Source organism: Pinus tabuliformis, chromosome 8 (assembly GCF_031772625.1).
Source record: "Pinus tabuliformis cultivar Carrire ecotype Pingquan chromosome 8, CPIR1, whole genome shotgun sequence".
In the NCBI taxonomy this organism is placed as follows: Eukaryota; Viridiplantae; Streptophyta; class Pinopsida; order Pinales; family Pinaceae; genus Pinus; species Pinus tabuliformis.
This window is the reverse complement of record NC_142294.1, coordinates 1,913,354,326-1,913,370,274: the sequence shown is the minus strand read 5'-3', so window position 1 is coordinate 1,913,370,274 and position 15,949 is coordinate 1,913,354,326. Positions and strand designations below refer to the sequence as shown.

General features: G+C 40.7%; 1 protein-coding gene across 1 annotated transcript in view; it reads left to right on the top strand.

Annotated features, from left to right (window-relative positions):
- The window catches only part of NUDT3 (nudix hydrolase homolog 3), a 587,520-nt gene that overhangs the window by 95,640 nt on the left and 475,931 nt on the right, over positions 1-15,949 (top strand). The window contains exon 4 of the mRNA XM_089374741.1: positions 9,028-9,124. Within this exon, the coding sequence (XP_089230867.1) occupies positions 9,028-9,124 (97 nt within the window). The remainder of the gene's footprint in view (positions 1-9,027; positions 9,125-15,949) is intronic.

Genomic DNA, 15,949 nt, shown 5'->3' with positions numbered 1-15,949 from the left:
TCGGGCGGTCCTCACCATTAACTCTTGATCCGGCATGGCCCCTATGGAAGTCATTTGGTCCCAGATCTCTTGCAACTTGCCGAGGAAGTGATTTATCTACTCCCCCTTCTGCATCTGGTACGACCGTAGTTGATTCTCCAGTAGCATCTTCCTCTGCACGAAAGTGCCTTGATACAATGTCTTCAAGGTATCCCACATTTCCTTTGCCGTCTCCTTGTTGGCAATATGTTGGACCACATGATCCTTGACCCCATCAAAGATTTTGCATTTCGCCTTGGCCATTGCATCCTCATACTTTTCGTTATCAGTTGGGTCGACTGGGATAGCCATGGTTCTCAAGGTGAAGGCCTTCATGCGATGTCTGTCTGGAATGGACAGGATCTTGGCCTTCCAGATGACAAAGTTGGATGCCCCGTCCAGCCTGTCCTGATCCCTCAGTCCATTCATGGCCATCTATCTGCTCTTCTTTTCGACTCCTCTGAGTCTCTACTTCCCTCCTGAAAGTTGTCTGCTAGACTCCCTCTGAGTCTCGATTTCCCTCCTGGAAATTCGCCTGCCAACCGTTGAGTTGCACCTCTCCGATCTCCTATGCTCCTGCAACCACTGATTTGGATTTCTTGGCTAGAAATCCGCCTAGGTAGCGACTCCCTCTACCTTGGTTCTGTCCCATTAGGTACCGTTTTGCCTCAACGGCAACAACACCCCACCAACTTCACTCTCCGCAATCTGCACACAGCTTCCTATGCCCTAGCAACTGAAGAACTGAGCCTTTAGGCTTTGTGCAATCCTGGGAATGCTGATTTGCTCCCTTGGCTAATTGCGTCAACCCTCTTGGTCTCTGCGTGGCTTTTTGTGAGCCTCTTCTGCCTTCTTCTGCCTCTGAGCTGGCCTCTCTGAGGACGCAGGCATTTTGCGTCAACCCTCCTCTGCTGCTTTCTGCCTAGGAACAACGTCTGTCACTCGGGACAACTGTTTCTGCTGCAAATTCTCTGATTCAGCCGGCGCCTTCAGCTCTCCTGTGATCTACAACCCTCTAATACCATGTTGAAATTTCTAAGTATTACCCGTTGAAAGCCTACTTGTTTAATTACTAACAAGTTATTTAATCATATTGAAATAAACACAATACAGTCTCAACCATCTACAGATCAACAGCTGAAAGAAATGAACAAACACACAAGGGACACTATTATTTTTGGACAATCGTCCGCAGAAAAACCCAACTTGGGAAAACTGGTGCAACAGTTCTGAGGCTTTTATTATTAAGCGGCTTTTCTTGAGTACACTGGGTGCCAAACTGGCTCACTCGACAGAGATACAAAATCTGGCAGTAATACGTCTCTTCGGAACAAATATTTTGGAAGTCTGCCCCACGAAACCCTCTCCAGCACAATCTGAAGCACTGCGTCAGCCCTTCTTTCCTCTGCGTCAGCCCTCTGAAGCTCTGCGTAGCCTCTCTGGCCTTCTGCGTGGATGGCGTAGTCACTGCTGGCCTCTGCGCAGTCAGTATTGGCCTCTGCGTGGCTTCCTTTGGCTCTGCGTATGCTTCTCTGCCTCTGCGCTGGTCTTCCAAAACTATCTCTGCCTCTTTGCCTCGTACTCACTGGCCCTGGCTGCAACTTGGATCACTGGTTCAATTTCTCTTAGCAAACCCCGCTCTAGAAAATCGAATTGATTGATTACTCTGGTGTATCTCCAACTGACACTCAAGCCTCCTCTTATACTTTTTTTGTTGAGTCTTCAACGGTCGAGATTACATCTCTAATCAACAGCTAAGATTAGATTTGGCTTGATCTATGTCATTTAGAACATTCTAACCCAGTTTTATATTAATACCCATTAATATTTTTATTTTCCTAAGTTTAGACTTAGGAACCCATTAAAAATATTAATTATTTTAATTTCTCCTTCACTGGGTAGAATTTCCCCAAACCATTTTTGGGTCTTGGAGATCTCATGTGCTTTAGCCTCTCCACCAATTTTCATGGCTAGAGCACATCTGATGCTAACCCAAATCAACACTTCTGTTGCTGATAGAGTAGCAACAACAATTTACAGTGCAGTGGCAGTTGGTAGTGGTAGTGGCAGTGCCAGTAGCAGCACAGATGCAAAAATTTAGAGGGAGTTGCAGTACGGATGCAGTGTTGACAGTGGTAGGGTCAGCAACAGTACAGATGCAACATTTGCGCAGAGTTTGGTGGATAGCATGTCAGACATCCACAACGCAAAGGGAGATGTTATAGAACAATGTGATGCTTCAGTTGGTGGCATTACTAGAGCACATTCCTCGCTAAGAGGGAGTGTTGATTTCTGGTAGCATCGGATGTGCTCTAAGTCTCAAATTTTGCAGGGAGACTTAGTCACATGTATTCCAAAGAACCCAAAAATCGTTTTGGGAAATTCCACCTAGAAATGGTTGTATTAAAATATTCGATATCATTTTGGGATTCAACTGCGTTGAGTAAGTCATTCACGTATAACCATTTCCATGAGAGGTAGTCGTAACTGACTAATTTCTCAACTTAGGAAAATAAAATAATTAAAGGGTACTAATATAAACTGTGGGTGTAACTTCTAAAAGAAGACAAGGATTAAGCAAAAATGATCTTAGCCATTGATCAGCTTCTCAACTGGGCCGTTGAATGTCAACGAGGAGATTATTTAAGGAGGCTTGAGGGTCATTTGGAAGGACACACAGAGAGAGTTCAAAGAATCGATTTTCTAAAGCAGAGCAGCTGCCGAGAGAATTTTGATAGTGAGATTTTGCAGTGAGGGGCAGAGATAGTATCCGGAAGAAGGAAGCTTTCCAGGGTCGGAGAGTACGAGGCAGAGAGGACAGAACGACGTCCAGAGAGAGGCAGAGGCTGACCCACACAGAGCTGACGCAATGGCAGCGCAAGCCTTATAGGGAGATCAAATTCATGCTGAGGAAATTGAGTTTCAGTAGCCGAGAGCCGGGGTGTGAGACCGTGTTAAACACACATGGGCAACCAGAAATATGAAAGATAAAACATGCAAGTACAATTTTTATTAACAAGATATATACATTTATAGTACATGTGGTGACCGTTGGGTTTCACATCCCAAGGTCTCTTGGACTCCTTTTGTCCATTCAGCTTTCACACTAACCCATTTAGGATTAGGTGTCCAACATTCCCCCCCTTAATCCGAAGGGTTATGTATGAGTCCAAGAAGAGAGCTGTAATACAAAATGTGCAAAAATGCATGGCAGCACTAGGCTGAATGTGCTTTATGAAATGTTGGTATAAAGGGCGGTGGTTTAAGGATGACCACCAACACTGGAACACTCAGTGCAGTTCCCGGAACTCTTCCAAAACTAGCAAGAAGCTGAAGTCTTCTGCTAGAGGAAGTGCTCCTATTGTTTTGAAGAGGGAAACCTTCAACCATGAAAGGGAGGTCTCACCCTGCATAAAAGGGAGAACTTCAACCTGAAAAGGGAAGTCTCAACCTGTGATGGTTTAAGGATGACCAACAACTCTGGAATGCTTAATGCAATTCCTGGAACTCTTCCAAAACTGGCAAGAAGCTGGAGTCTTCTGCTAGAGGAAGTGTTCTCAATTTTGTTCCTGGAATTCTTCCAAAACTGGCAAGAAGCTGAAGTCTTCTGCTAGAGGAAGTGTCCCAGATTGCCAACTGAAGGCATGTTCATGGGCATCTTTGTCTCTGGCTACAACTCTGAAACTGGTGTGGCAGGTTGTGGCTCAGGCTCGCTTGATGTGACTTTGAAGCTTGTAGATGACCATCATTTCCCCCCCTGTCAGATACAAGGTGAGATGATGGAGAAAACTCAACTGCAAGATTGTTTAATACTCTGGAACAAGTTCTGACATGTGTTTGGAATGTCTTCTTGGCTGTTGATGCCCATTGCCAAGAAGCGATCCATCCAAGATGAATCTTTGTTCTTGCAGGACGTTTGTTTCTGAAGCATCTGTGTGAAGAATGACTGGTTTTATGACAGTGCTTACATGGATGAAGATCAAAACAGTGATCTTTCAAATGGCCAACTCGGTCACAGTGTTGGCATTTCACGATCTTTTGTTGTTGTTGTTGCTGTGGAAGAGGGGCAGAATCTGGAACAGCTGGAGGTGAACTGTCATGAGGAGCAGGTGAACTGTCATGAATGAATCCAGCAGTCTGAAACTGAATGGGCTTGGCATAGTCTGGAATATGAAAGGACAAGTCCTTGTCATATCCAAGACCAGTTCTGTGCTTGTTGTGGACAAGCTGTTCCCAAGGTCTGATGATGGGCTTGGGAAGTGCACACTGAGTTTCTGCATCTGCATGTACAACTGCTGCTTTATTTGAATGAACGGTAACATTATTGACTTGCTGCTGATGGATTGTAGTCTCAATGTTCTGAACAGAAACATGTCCAAAATGATGATTCCTCTGTTTTAATTCTTCTTGTTGTAGCTGAGATTCAAGCTGCAAAAAATCAATCTTTTCCTGTGCATTTTGTAGACATGTCTGAATTTCTGAGAGAGATCCTATGCTGATTTGTAATGTGTCATCAACAGTAGATTGTATAAGAGTTTTCATAAACTCTAATACTTGACTGATTCTGGCCATTTTTCTTCAATGTCAGATTTACACCTTAAAAACTGATCACAATTATTACTTAATGCAGAAAAGTAATATCCACTCACAATACACAGCAATATTTTGTATAAATGTGCAGCAAATGAATTAGGGAATCAATGCATATATATGTAGACAGAAACTATAATGGATAATGCCACAATTGGGGCATCAGCAACTGCAAACTTGCTTGGATCCTTCAAGTACTCCTTCAGAAATGATGGCTATCAGAACACCATGTCATGGGCATTTAATATCAACGCATACCCATCACAAGTCATAAAGCTGCACTAACTATATTCCATATTACATATAATTTCATTGCAACGAATGTGTATGCACAATATTCAATAGATGCACATATATTATGATCAGTGACTCCAACGCTCAACCTCCAAAAGAGAACGCACAACAGAATTATTTTAATGCATTTTACATGGAAATCAATTAACACATCACCATAAATTAAAGTAGGATTTGAATGCACAGTGAAGGATCTCCCAACCAGACTTCTGCCCAATAGTGTTTTTGACTCCTTCAAAATATACTATTACTCATCAACGCCCATTTTCTCTTGATTGTTTCTTGTTCAGGTAGTCTTCTCGGTCGATAACTCTGGTTGATGATAACATTCAGATGACTACAAGCAACTGTAGCTTTTAAAAACCAGGGAAAATTCCCATTTTATCTCGAATAATTGAATATCATTCATTTATCTCATCCAGCCTCTCCGCAGTGGAATTCTCTTCAACAATCCGAAACTTGCTCCAGAAAAGGCATTGATAGCTGGCAAGATGCCCGCCAACGACTTCCCATTGAAGAAAATTGGAGGGGCAACAACAGCGAATATGCAGAAGCTAATATGAAACAGGTAACATAGGAAAAACCAGCTAAACCTCAAAGCACTTTCATTACTCATGGCACGGTATAGAGGTTTGTACCACAAAACATAGGACCCAGGGCAACCCGCAATAACATAGATTATAGCAAGTAACCAGATATTGACCCCATATCCCTTAGTCCATGCAACAGTCACTGCTCATTAGAACTTAAGGTACCGTGGACAAACTCTAGAACAGGCATAGCTTTCATGTTGAGTTGTTTTTAAAGAGCAGTCCTTGCAGCAGTTCGTGCAGCTTCCTGCTTCACTTCCGTTGATTTTCCCGATCTGAAATACCCATAAACTTGCTGAAGAACCCAAATACTTAATAGCGTCTCTAAACAAAACAAGCCGAAACCAACCAGAATTAACGTAGTATTTCAATTCACCAACGCATATGAAAAGTTCCGCACGCTATTTCCGCACCAGTTCTGAAAGACAGCGTCGTTTCTTGCTTCGCAAGAATGTTAGGCTTCACCAGCAGCGCCAAGAGACTCTATTTTGAGCGGCAAGCAGCAGCAAAGATACAGCAGTGTGGGTTTCAGAATATCGATATACAATGTATATATCCTCGAGATACACTGGATATTCAACACACGGCAGTGACACGATGACTAAACTTGAAGTAGGTAAGGAGCATTTACGCACTCAACCGCTTAAACGGCAGGAATTTTAGTGGCTCAAGGCACTCTGCTGCCACCACCAGCTAACAGATCCCGGAAAAGAGATCCATTTGGCGTGACTCCATAACCTCTATCCAGGAAAATTAATCAGCAGAACGCCAAACACAGCGTATTGAGAGCCAAACGCAGCATATTCAAACCAGAGGTGTTTACAGTGATGTGGGTTCTTGTCGAGCATGGAGAAGAGTAACACATGTTGGAATATAGGTTTGGGTATGATAGCTATAGGTGATTCCTTGACACCGGTAATGAGAGCCTCGAGATTAATTCTGTGCTCGAAAAGTGCGATGAGAATGGAGAGGATGTAACAGTTGACACCCACAACTATGATATCAAAAAAATGTTAGAAATAGTCGCAACACAGAGTGAAATAATTGACAGATCCTATTCTTTTGCAAGGATAGGCTTGAGCGGGAGGATAAAAATGGTAGTAGACAGGAGTTATTGAGCACAAAACAAAGTATGTGGAGATATCTTGGTTAGCAGAAGCGATTCTTTCGATGGCAGGGTCTGCAACCCTCATACAAAAGCGTTTTTTTTTTATATTCAGGATCCACATGAACGACCCTACCTTGATGACTTCACAAACGAATGTGCAATTCCAGCGGATAGTTCCAGTTATGCGACTCAGAATCTGAGAAATAACCGTCACTCTGCTCACTAACAGGTTATAATGAGGTGCAGAGACGGGTGACAGATCCGAATATGAGGGAGAACGCCCATTTTTTTAATATTTCGGGAGGATGGGCAGAGATGCAGGATTCGCATTCATACCAAAACGCATTCAACTTCATAACATATTCAAACAGCCACATTCAACTTCATAACGCATTCAAACTTGAATCATACACATACCATTTAACAACGCATACCAGGAGCTGGTGGCGTATCTCTGCAGTGGCACCGTCAGGCCTCAGCATTAAAACAGGAAATGACAGTATGGACAGATGTGCAGTGCTGGTAGAGGTAGGTTATTTCAGGTCTGAGGGGAATAAGGCAGAGTCAGAGGTCAGGTAACGCAGAACTGACATATATATAGAGACCACAAAACAAGTGGCTCAAATTGGAGTAGGACCAGCAATCGCCCGCTCTGATACCATGTTAAACACACATGGGCAACCAGAAATATGAAAGATAAAACATGCAAGTACAATTTTTATTAACAAGAGATATACATTTATAGTACATGTGGTGACCGTTGGGTTTCACATCCCAAGGTCTCTTGGACTCCTTTTGTCCATTCAGCTTCCACACTAACCCATTTAGGATTAGGTGTCCAACAGACCGGGACGCAGAGATTCGGATTTTCCAGCCAGCAAAGTGTCCGAAGGAGGAGCAGCGTGATACCCAACAGGGGTGATACAGGAACTGCGTGGGAGTGATGCAATTTATCGCAAAGGGTACACAGAGGCTCGAGTTCAACGTGATCAGACTTAGATTCTCCCAGTGACAAGGTGAGAGCATTTCACCATTTGTTTTGTCCAGTTTCTCTCTGTATCGGAATGCTAGTTGAGCATCCAAGGAATTGTATTCAGATTTACTACTGCATAATAATAAAACCCTCAGATCTGCTGCACCCGTTTACTTGCATTGGATTTTTCCGGGGACATTTTCCAAAAAAATACCGTGTCACTTGTGTGTCTCTTTCTCTATTTGTTTTGTTCTTGTTTTGGGCAAATTAATTAATTAAGTGAAGGCTGCAGTGTGTTAGCTTTGATATTTGCTGTAGGAAACAATAAATAATTTGTTTCAGTATTTAATAGATAGGAGAAGTTTAATCAGTTGCTGCAGTAGGTGATTCGGGTGGGATTCTCGAATTTTTACATTGAGGGCATTAAACAATATGCAAAAACATTGAAACTAGGAGGGCTACAAAACTCAGAAAATTTCTAGATAATGTAATTAACTTACATTTCCCTAGACTTCCCTACCTCAATAGACAACATTAATTAACTGACTTTAATTAATACACTTTCCCTAAGTTAGACTTAGGAAATTATAAAAAATGACCTGGTCAATTAGTTGAGGTTAAAGTGAGACTTGGGATGACTCTTGCTTAAAGCACCTGTCCAATGCTAATGTTCATAAACTATCATGCGGGTATAGAGTTGCATGCTATGATAACAGGCTTTAATATGTTTACTTTAGTAAGGGTAGAGGGAGCTGACACCATGGCAAGATTTAATATATTAGCATTAAACCCTACAATTGTTCAAGAGTTTAAAATGTTTAGTTTAGTTAGGGTACAGGAAGTTGGCATCATGTTGCTTTTGATTTATATCATGGGCATGGCAACTGATTGAGCAATCAAAATTGATTCCTTTTTAGGAGTGGAAAATCTATAAGCTTTCAAAATCTCTTGTATTGACCTTTCTTTTGAACCTAGAATTCTGTAGGGATAGCGATCATAGTTCCTCCAAAAGCTGGGAATCATCTTCTAAATACAGATGAGAAGAGATTTAAAGATAGCATTTATTGATTTTGGAGGTTACTTAAATGGAGTAGGCATGAGGAAAGCAATACTATGAGGTTTAATATTAGTCATTGTTAATGTATGATCATAACTGACAAAAGCCTATTACTAAGGAATTATAAAAATTCTCTTATTATTCTTGATAACATTGTTATCGTTTATTTTCAATTGTAAGCTGTAATTTGGAGATGAAGAGAATGCTTCTCGAATCCTTAATTGGTATGAATTGTCTTGTGATTTTTTGAAGTTATTCATCTTTGTAAGACAATATGGTTTGGCTTTGGCCATGATCGTTGAAACATGCATTCTATATGGTAGTCAATATAAAATGAGGTTTCTTCATAACCTTGATTTACTTAGTATATTTGTTTTTTGTTTTGTGGTGAATGCAGTGTTATAAATGATGGGACATATATTAACAACGAGTTTAATGATGTTTATTTGGTGACAACATTGGATCCAATTCCGTTGGAAGCCTTTACACTCCAGGTAAAAGACATTTATTCTCACTTATTCAGTAGTATATTGGAACACAAATTTATGGCTAGAAACGGCAGAGGGGAGAGATTTTGTTCGATTTACCTTTAATTTATTCACTTTGCAAGGAAGGTACTATACATGTCATCAACTTTTACAATTTATAAATTGTAAAACATGTATAACAATTTCAATCATGTGCTACTTATAAAGACTATGCAAATAGTAAAAGACATATCTAAATTTTGTGAGGAAACACTAGTTGGTCCAATGTTTATCTAGTAGGAAATAAATATAGAAGAAATAATTTCATTTTCCATGAATGTTTGAAAGCTTAATGTCATAATAGTTAGTACATCCATGCCTTCCAAGTTGAGTGAATATTCCCACTATTTTTCTTGGGCAACATATGAAGTACACAATTTTCAAAGTGAGAAAGAAGGGAAAGAAGAAAATACGTTAATGTAAGCAAATGTTCAAACTATCATTGAGATTGAAAATTGAATGTGTATATACATGCAGCTAGTCCATAAGGGTCATTGAACTAGATATAGGAGCAATAGAGATGATTAATAGAAAGATGTAATAAACCATGGTGTAGTATATTAGTATATAAGTAGTGAACGCACTTATTGTTCTATAGTTCATCATGGTCAATAGGACTTCCCATCCTTATCAACAGCAGCAAGCCCCATACAGAGCTTTCTATCTTCTGGGGTTATTCCAAGCTGCTAAAAACCAGATTTTAAGTCAAACTTGTTGAATATAGTCTTTCCTTTTATTTCTGTAACAATGAGCTCATGTTTGATAAAGGGCGCTGAATGTCTTGCAAAACTTTGTTCAGAGGTTTATAGTTAACAACCAACCTTGGTTTACCTCTCTCTTGCTCAGAATGTTTATTTTCATAGAAGCTTCTACAAGCCCAAGCACTCCTAGAGGGTTCTATGAAACCTTTCTTTAAGAGATCATTTATCTCTTCTTTGCAAGTCTTGATTTCAAGACTCATTAATGCTGCAGAAGCCTTTTGAGGGTTTATCTTTACCAGGGGATTATATTGCAAGGAGACATAATATTTTTCTCTATACAAAAAAGTGTTTGGTGCTTCTGAAGTACATTCCTTCATAATTTTTTTCAGCAATTGAAGCTAGCATTTATTTGCCATGAATTTGAGCATAACAAATATTGTGCTCCATCTTGTTCAGATCATTGGAAGTGATTTTAGGACTAGCCTTATGGTTTTTCAGCAATTTAAGCTAGCATTTATTTGCCATGAATTTGAGCATAACAAATATTGTGCGCCATCTTCAGATCATTGGAAGTGATTTTAGGACTAGCCTTATGGGGCTGCTTCTCTTCCCTTTCCTTGCTCTTACTTCTCCCTTCCAGAAATAATGGGGTCTTTATTTTCATACCATCAGCATAGAATTCAAAAACTTTTCCCTTCTTATTTATTGTCACTGGATCAACTAGTTCAAGGAACTCTGAACCTAATATACAATCATCACTGATCTAGTTGACACAATGGAATGAAAGTTTAAAGTGATGATCACATACCTTTATTGGAAAATGTTGTGCTTGTCATAGACACAAGCACTGCGTCACCCCTTCCTTGCTGCTACTCTGCTAGGAACAACTTCTGCCACTCGGGACAACTATTTTCTGTTACTGCTGCTCTGCTCGGCTGATGTCCTTAGTTCTCCTGTGATCTGCAACCTGCCTCTGATACCATGTTGGAATTTCTAAGTCTAACTGTTAGAAATCCTTCATGTACTTTCTGATTTATTTGTGCCTACTTGTTCTGATTATTTAACAAGTTATTTACCATGTAAATACTAAAAATAAATACAAGTACATGCTCAACACATTACAGATCATCAACTGAAGGAAACAAAACAAGCACACAAGTGACACCGTTGTTTTGGGACTAATGTCCCCGGAAAAACCCAATGCGGGAAAATCGGTGCAGCTATTTGAGGGTTTTAATTATTAAGCAGTTTCAGAATACAATCTAGGTGCCAAAACCAGCTCACCCAACAAAGAAAAATCTTGGCAGTAGTACCTCTCCTTCGGAGACAGACGCTTTGGCTGAAACCTCGGATAAACACTCCGACAGCTACTCAGCGCTAATTTGCCCCACGAAAACCCCAACATCAGCCTCTAGGGACTGCGTCAACCCTTTCTGGCCCAACATTTGCCCAGCATCACCCTGGCTTGGCATGCGTTAGCCCTTAGAGCCTCTGTGTCACCCACGCTGGCTCTCTGAGGCACTGTGCAGCTCCTGGTTGGCTCTGCGTGAGCCCTGGTTGGCTCTGCGTGAACCTCTGGCTGACTCTGTGTCCCTCTCTCCCTGCTACTGCGCTGATCCTCCCGGTACAATCTCTGCCTCTTTGCTTCTGTATTCACTGCCCCTTAGCTGCAACTTTGATCATTCTCTCAACTTCCTCAACAAACCCTGCCCTTGAAAGTCGAAATCTTGATCAACTCGGTGTATTCTCTAAGTGACCCTCAAACCTCCTCTTATACTTTTCTCGTTGACAAATCAACGACTGAGATTAAGTCCCTAATCAACGGCTAAGATTAGATCTGGCTTGATCCATGACTTTTGGACCATTCTAACACAATTTTATATTAATTCACATTAATATTTTAATTTTATTTTCATATCTCCCAAACTGTTTAGTATCTGCCCAAACCCTTTCTGGGTATTGGAGATCTCATGTGCCTTAGCCTCCCCACCAATTTTCGTGGCTAGAGCACATTCGATGCTACCCCAAATCAACAGATACATCGGTTTTTTACCAGTGAACATGTCTTCGGGAGTCTTGGAGTCCAATGCTTGATGAGGGCATCAGTTTTGAACATACATAGCGGTATTTGTAGCTTCAACCCATAGGAACTTCTGAAGGCCTTGATCATGAAGCATGGCACGGACTGCTTCTACAATAGAGTGATTCTTCCTTTCAGCCACATCATTCTACTCAGGAGTGTATGGCATTGTAGTCTCCCTCTTAATGCCAGCTTCTCTACAATAATATTGGAATTCATTGGATTCGTACTCGGTCCCATTATCAGTCCTCAATATCTTGATTTTCTTCTCGAATTGGTTTTCAATCAAGGCTTTGAAGTGTCAGAACCAGGTGAACACTTCATCCTTCTTCTTCAAGAAGTAGATCCAAGTCTTGCGAGAATAATCATCCACAAAGGTGAGATAATATAAGTATCCTCCCAAGGAGTTTACGGGCATCATACCGGATATGTCGGAGTGGATCAATTGCAATATGTCTGTGGTCTTGCTATTGCTTGAGGGGAATGGTCCCCTTGTAAGTTTTCCTTTGGCACATCTCAGACATACACCTTCATGCTCTACTTTGAACTAGGGCATAACTGTCACCATCTGTCTCACATCGGGTAGGGCCTTATAATGAAGATGGGCAAGCCTGTGGTGCCATAGTTCAGATTGTAGAGAGGTGTCGCAAGACATGGCTCCCAATGGACTTCCTCCAACTTGATACAAAGTGTCAACCCTGAACCCAAGAGTAAAAGCATCTTTAAAATTTCTTTTCCAAACACGTACCTTTCCATCGATAAAAGCCACCTTGAATCCTTTATCTTCCATTGCCGAAATGGACACCAGGTTCTTCTTGAGATCGGGTACATATAGTACTTCTTGCAAATGAATAGTGTTACCTTGATTCAATTGAAGGGTAACATTCCCTACTCCCTTCACGGGATAGGTGGCATTGTCTCCAAGGATGATCTCCAAGTTTGTCTCCTTTTCTATCAGATTAGAGAGGGCTTCCTTGTATCTGGTGAAGTGCCTTGAGGCACCAGTATCAATCAACCAATTTCCCGAAGTCTCTGGAGGAGAGGCAGTGGAGAGGGCTGATATAAGATAGTACTGTTTTTGCTTATTGTTAACAACATTGGATTCTTCATACATGGAGTTTCTTGATTTCTTGGAGGGTCGACCATTTCCTTGTTGTCCCGCATTCCTATTTTCCTTTGCCATTGGACCTGCTATTCCTTTGATCGTTGTTGTTGAAGTTGCCCCCGGAATGATTATGATCATCATCATGCGATGTGTCCCTTCTATTTGGAGACTCCCTTGCATAGTGGTCAAACTTATTGCAAACAAAGCACATGTCCTTCCTTCCTCTCTTAGATCCAGGCTTTCCATGGAAATGACCTTTATACCCTGCATTATTTCTCCTTTTGGCATGAGCGGAGAATGCAGTGGGGTTATTTCTATTAGAAGGCGTTTCTTGCTCCACCATTCTTGTTTCTTCTTGAATACATCTTGACATCAATTCGATCACTGTTGAGGACGGTGGTTCTAAATACAGACCACTCAGGTGGGATTCCTCCAAGGGTGGTGAGAGTAAGTTCCCTGTCAGGAATGACTTCTGCAATCAAGAGTAGATCATTCTTGATCTTAGTAATCCTGAAGAAATAGGATTGAATATCCTCGTCCTTGCCCTTCTTAATATCCTTCAACTTATTCTTGAGAAATAGAATTTGATTAGCATTACTAACCTTAAACATATTGACTAACCTACGTAGATCTCCTTGGAGGTCTTCAATTCGGAGATGTAGGCCACCAAATGCTTGTCAATGGAATCCCTAATAATCTTCTTTGCTTTGACTTCAGCCCTATTGTACTTGGTCTTCCTAGTTGGCGGTGCATTTGAAGGAGGTTCAGGGATTTTACCTTGCACATAGTCCATCACTTCTTTTTCTTCCAAGGTCAAATCAAGAGACATCTTCCATCCATGATAGTCAGATTTATCATGGAGCTTGTCTTCAGCCGGGAAGTAGGATGAGGAACCCATTGAACCTTTTGTCCTTGTCCAACTATCTTTGGTGATTGCTCTTTCACTCTTGCTTGGGCTTTGTCTTCACCTCAGCTCTGATACCATGTTAATTTTAGGCAACAATGGTATGTTCTATGCTTTAGAGCAATTTTACTTCAATTTCTTTACTAGCCCAATATCAATATCCAATTTAGCAATCACATCAACATGATAGTAAAATGCAGATAGAACATAAACATAAACAGTAGAAGACAAGCCAAGACAAGAGGACACAAGATGTGGCACCAGTCAGGGACAAACCCCAATGTGGGGAAACCCTTGATCAAATCTTCTTTTAGTTTTTAATAGTTCAACAGAGAGAGATAGTACAATTTACAAATCTGAAAATTTATAAATGCAACAAAAGAGCCCTAATTAGAAAAGTCAACACTGGTCAACAGTCAAAGTTTAGCCTCGATTTCTGTGCCCAAAAATGCGGCTTGCCCAAACTCAGATAACCCTCACAAAAACACAGTCAAAGGAGGTCAACGCATGCTGGTCAAACTGTCCAGAAATTCGGTCTCCTAAAATTTTGGCCTCCTGAAATTTTGCTCTCCTGAAATTTCGACCTCCTGAAATTTCGCTCTCCTGGAATTTCGGACGTGTTGAAAGAGAGAGAGGCCTATAAATTCGTAACCAATCAATGAGGAGAGAGAGAGAGGCCCATAAATCGGTACCCAATCAATGAGGAGAGAGAGAGAAAAGTGTGAAGATGAGTGTGTCCAAATGAGGCTAAGTCACCTTCTATTTATATGCAACGTTGACGATGAATAGACGTGACTGTTGGGCTTCTGGGCCTACATAAGTTTGCTGGCCAACCTTGACAATTTGACCATAATCAAAATAAATTCATAACTTCATTTGTACATGTCAGAATCAGATGAACTCTAGATCAATCCTACATCTCTCGGAGAGATGAATCCAAGAAAAATATCAATTGTCATAATAAGATGACCCATGTGGAGTTTGGCCCTAGTTGCCAATTTTAACACCATGGCAGCATATGCTTGAACTTGCTCATTTGACCCAACATCGCTCTTTGATTTCAACCTAGTTTCTTCAATCTTACATAATGACCAAAGTTCACTCAATGGAGTGGCTTCCTTCTTACCATAGATACTTGATGCAAAGTTGCCCCATTCATCAGGTAGTGCATTGAGCACAACGATGGTCATTTCTTTATCAGACATTATTTCCCCTAACTCTTGTAGTCGGTCTCTTATTTGTGATACCCTCATAAGGTATGAGGCTATCCCTTATTCCTTTGATGCCTTCATCTTGTATAACTTGGTTCTCAAAGATATAACTTCTCATGCAGTACTTACGAAAAACAATTCTACCAACTTATCATAGATTTCTTTCGATTTCTCCAACTATGCTACATAAGGGATGAGAGAATCCTTGATTGATTCTATGAGGATTCTTTGAGCCCTTATTTCCCCTTTCATATATTCCGATAGTGCTTGAGTTTCCTCTTGTGATGGTTTGGAGATTGAACCCTTAACATGCCCAAAAACTTCATTCACGATGAGGATCAAATCTATCTTCTTCTTCCATGCAAGGAAATTTGATGACCCAACTAGTTTGTTGCTTTCGTTGTAGAATGAAGTCATTTTGATAGTAAATTCAGACATAAATATAAAGATACTTACTTCTCAAGTGAAGATGCTTCTTTTGACGATGATATCTTACACTTGATTCCTTCTTGATGATCTCCTTGTGCTTGGCTCTTATGTATCCTTCTTTAATTGATGATCTTCAAGCTGCCTCTTCTTGTCTTGCCACCTTAGCACTGATTCCATGTTGAGAAACCTAGGGGCAGCTAGATTAGGTGATTTCTCTTACTTTGATAATTGCTTGTGATGTATTTTTACTTAACTTGATTAGCTACTTTCACTTGATTATAATTAGTGTTCTTATCATCAAACAACTACCAAACGATACAGAACAATGAGACAAGAGGACACAAGATATAGGCTATTAGCCA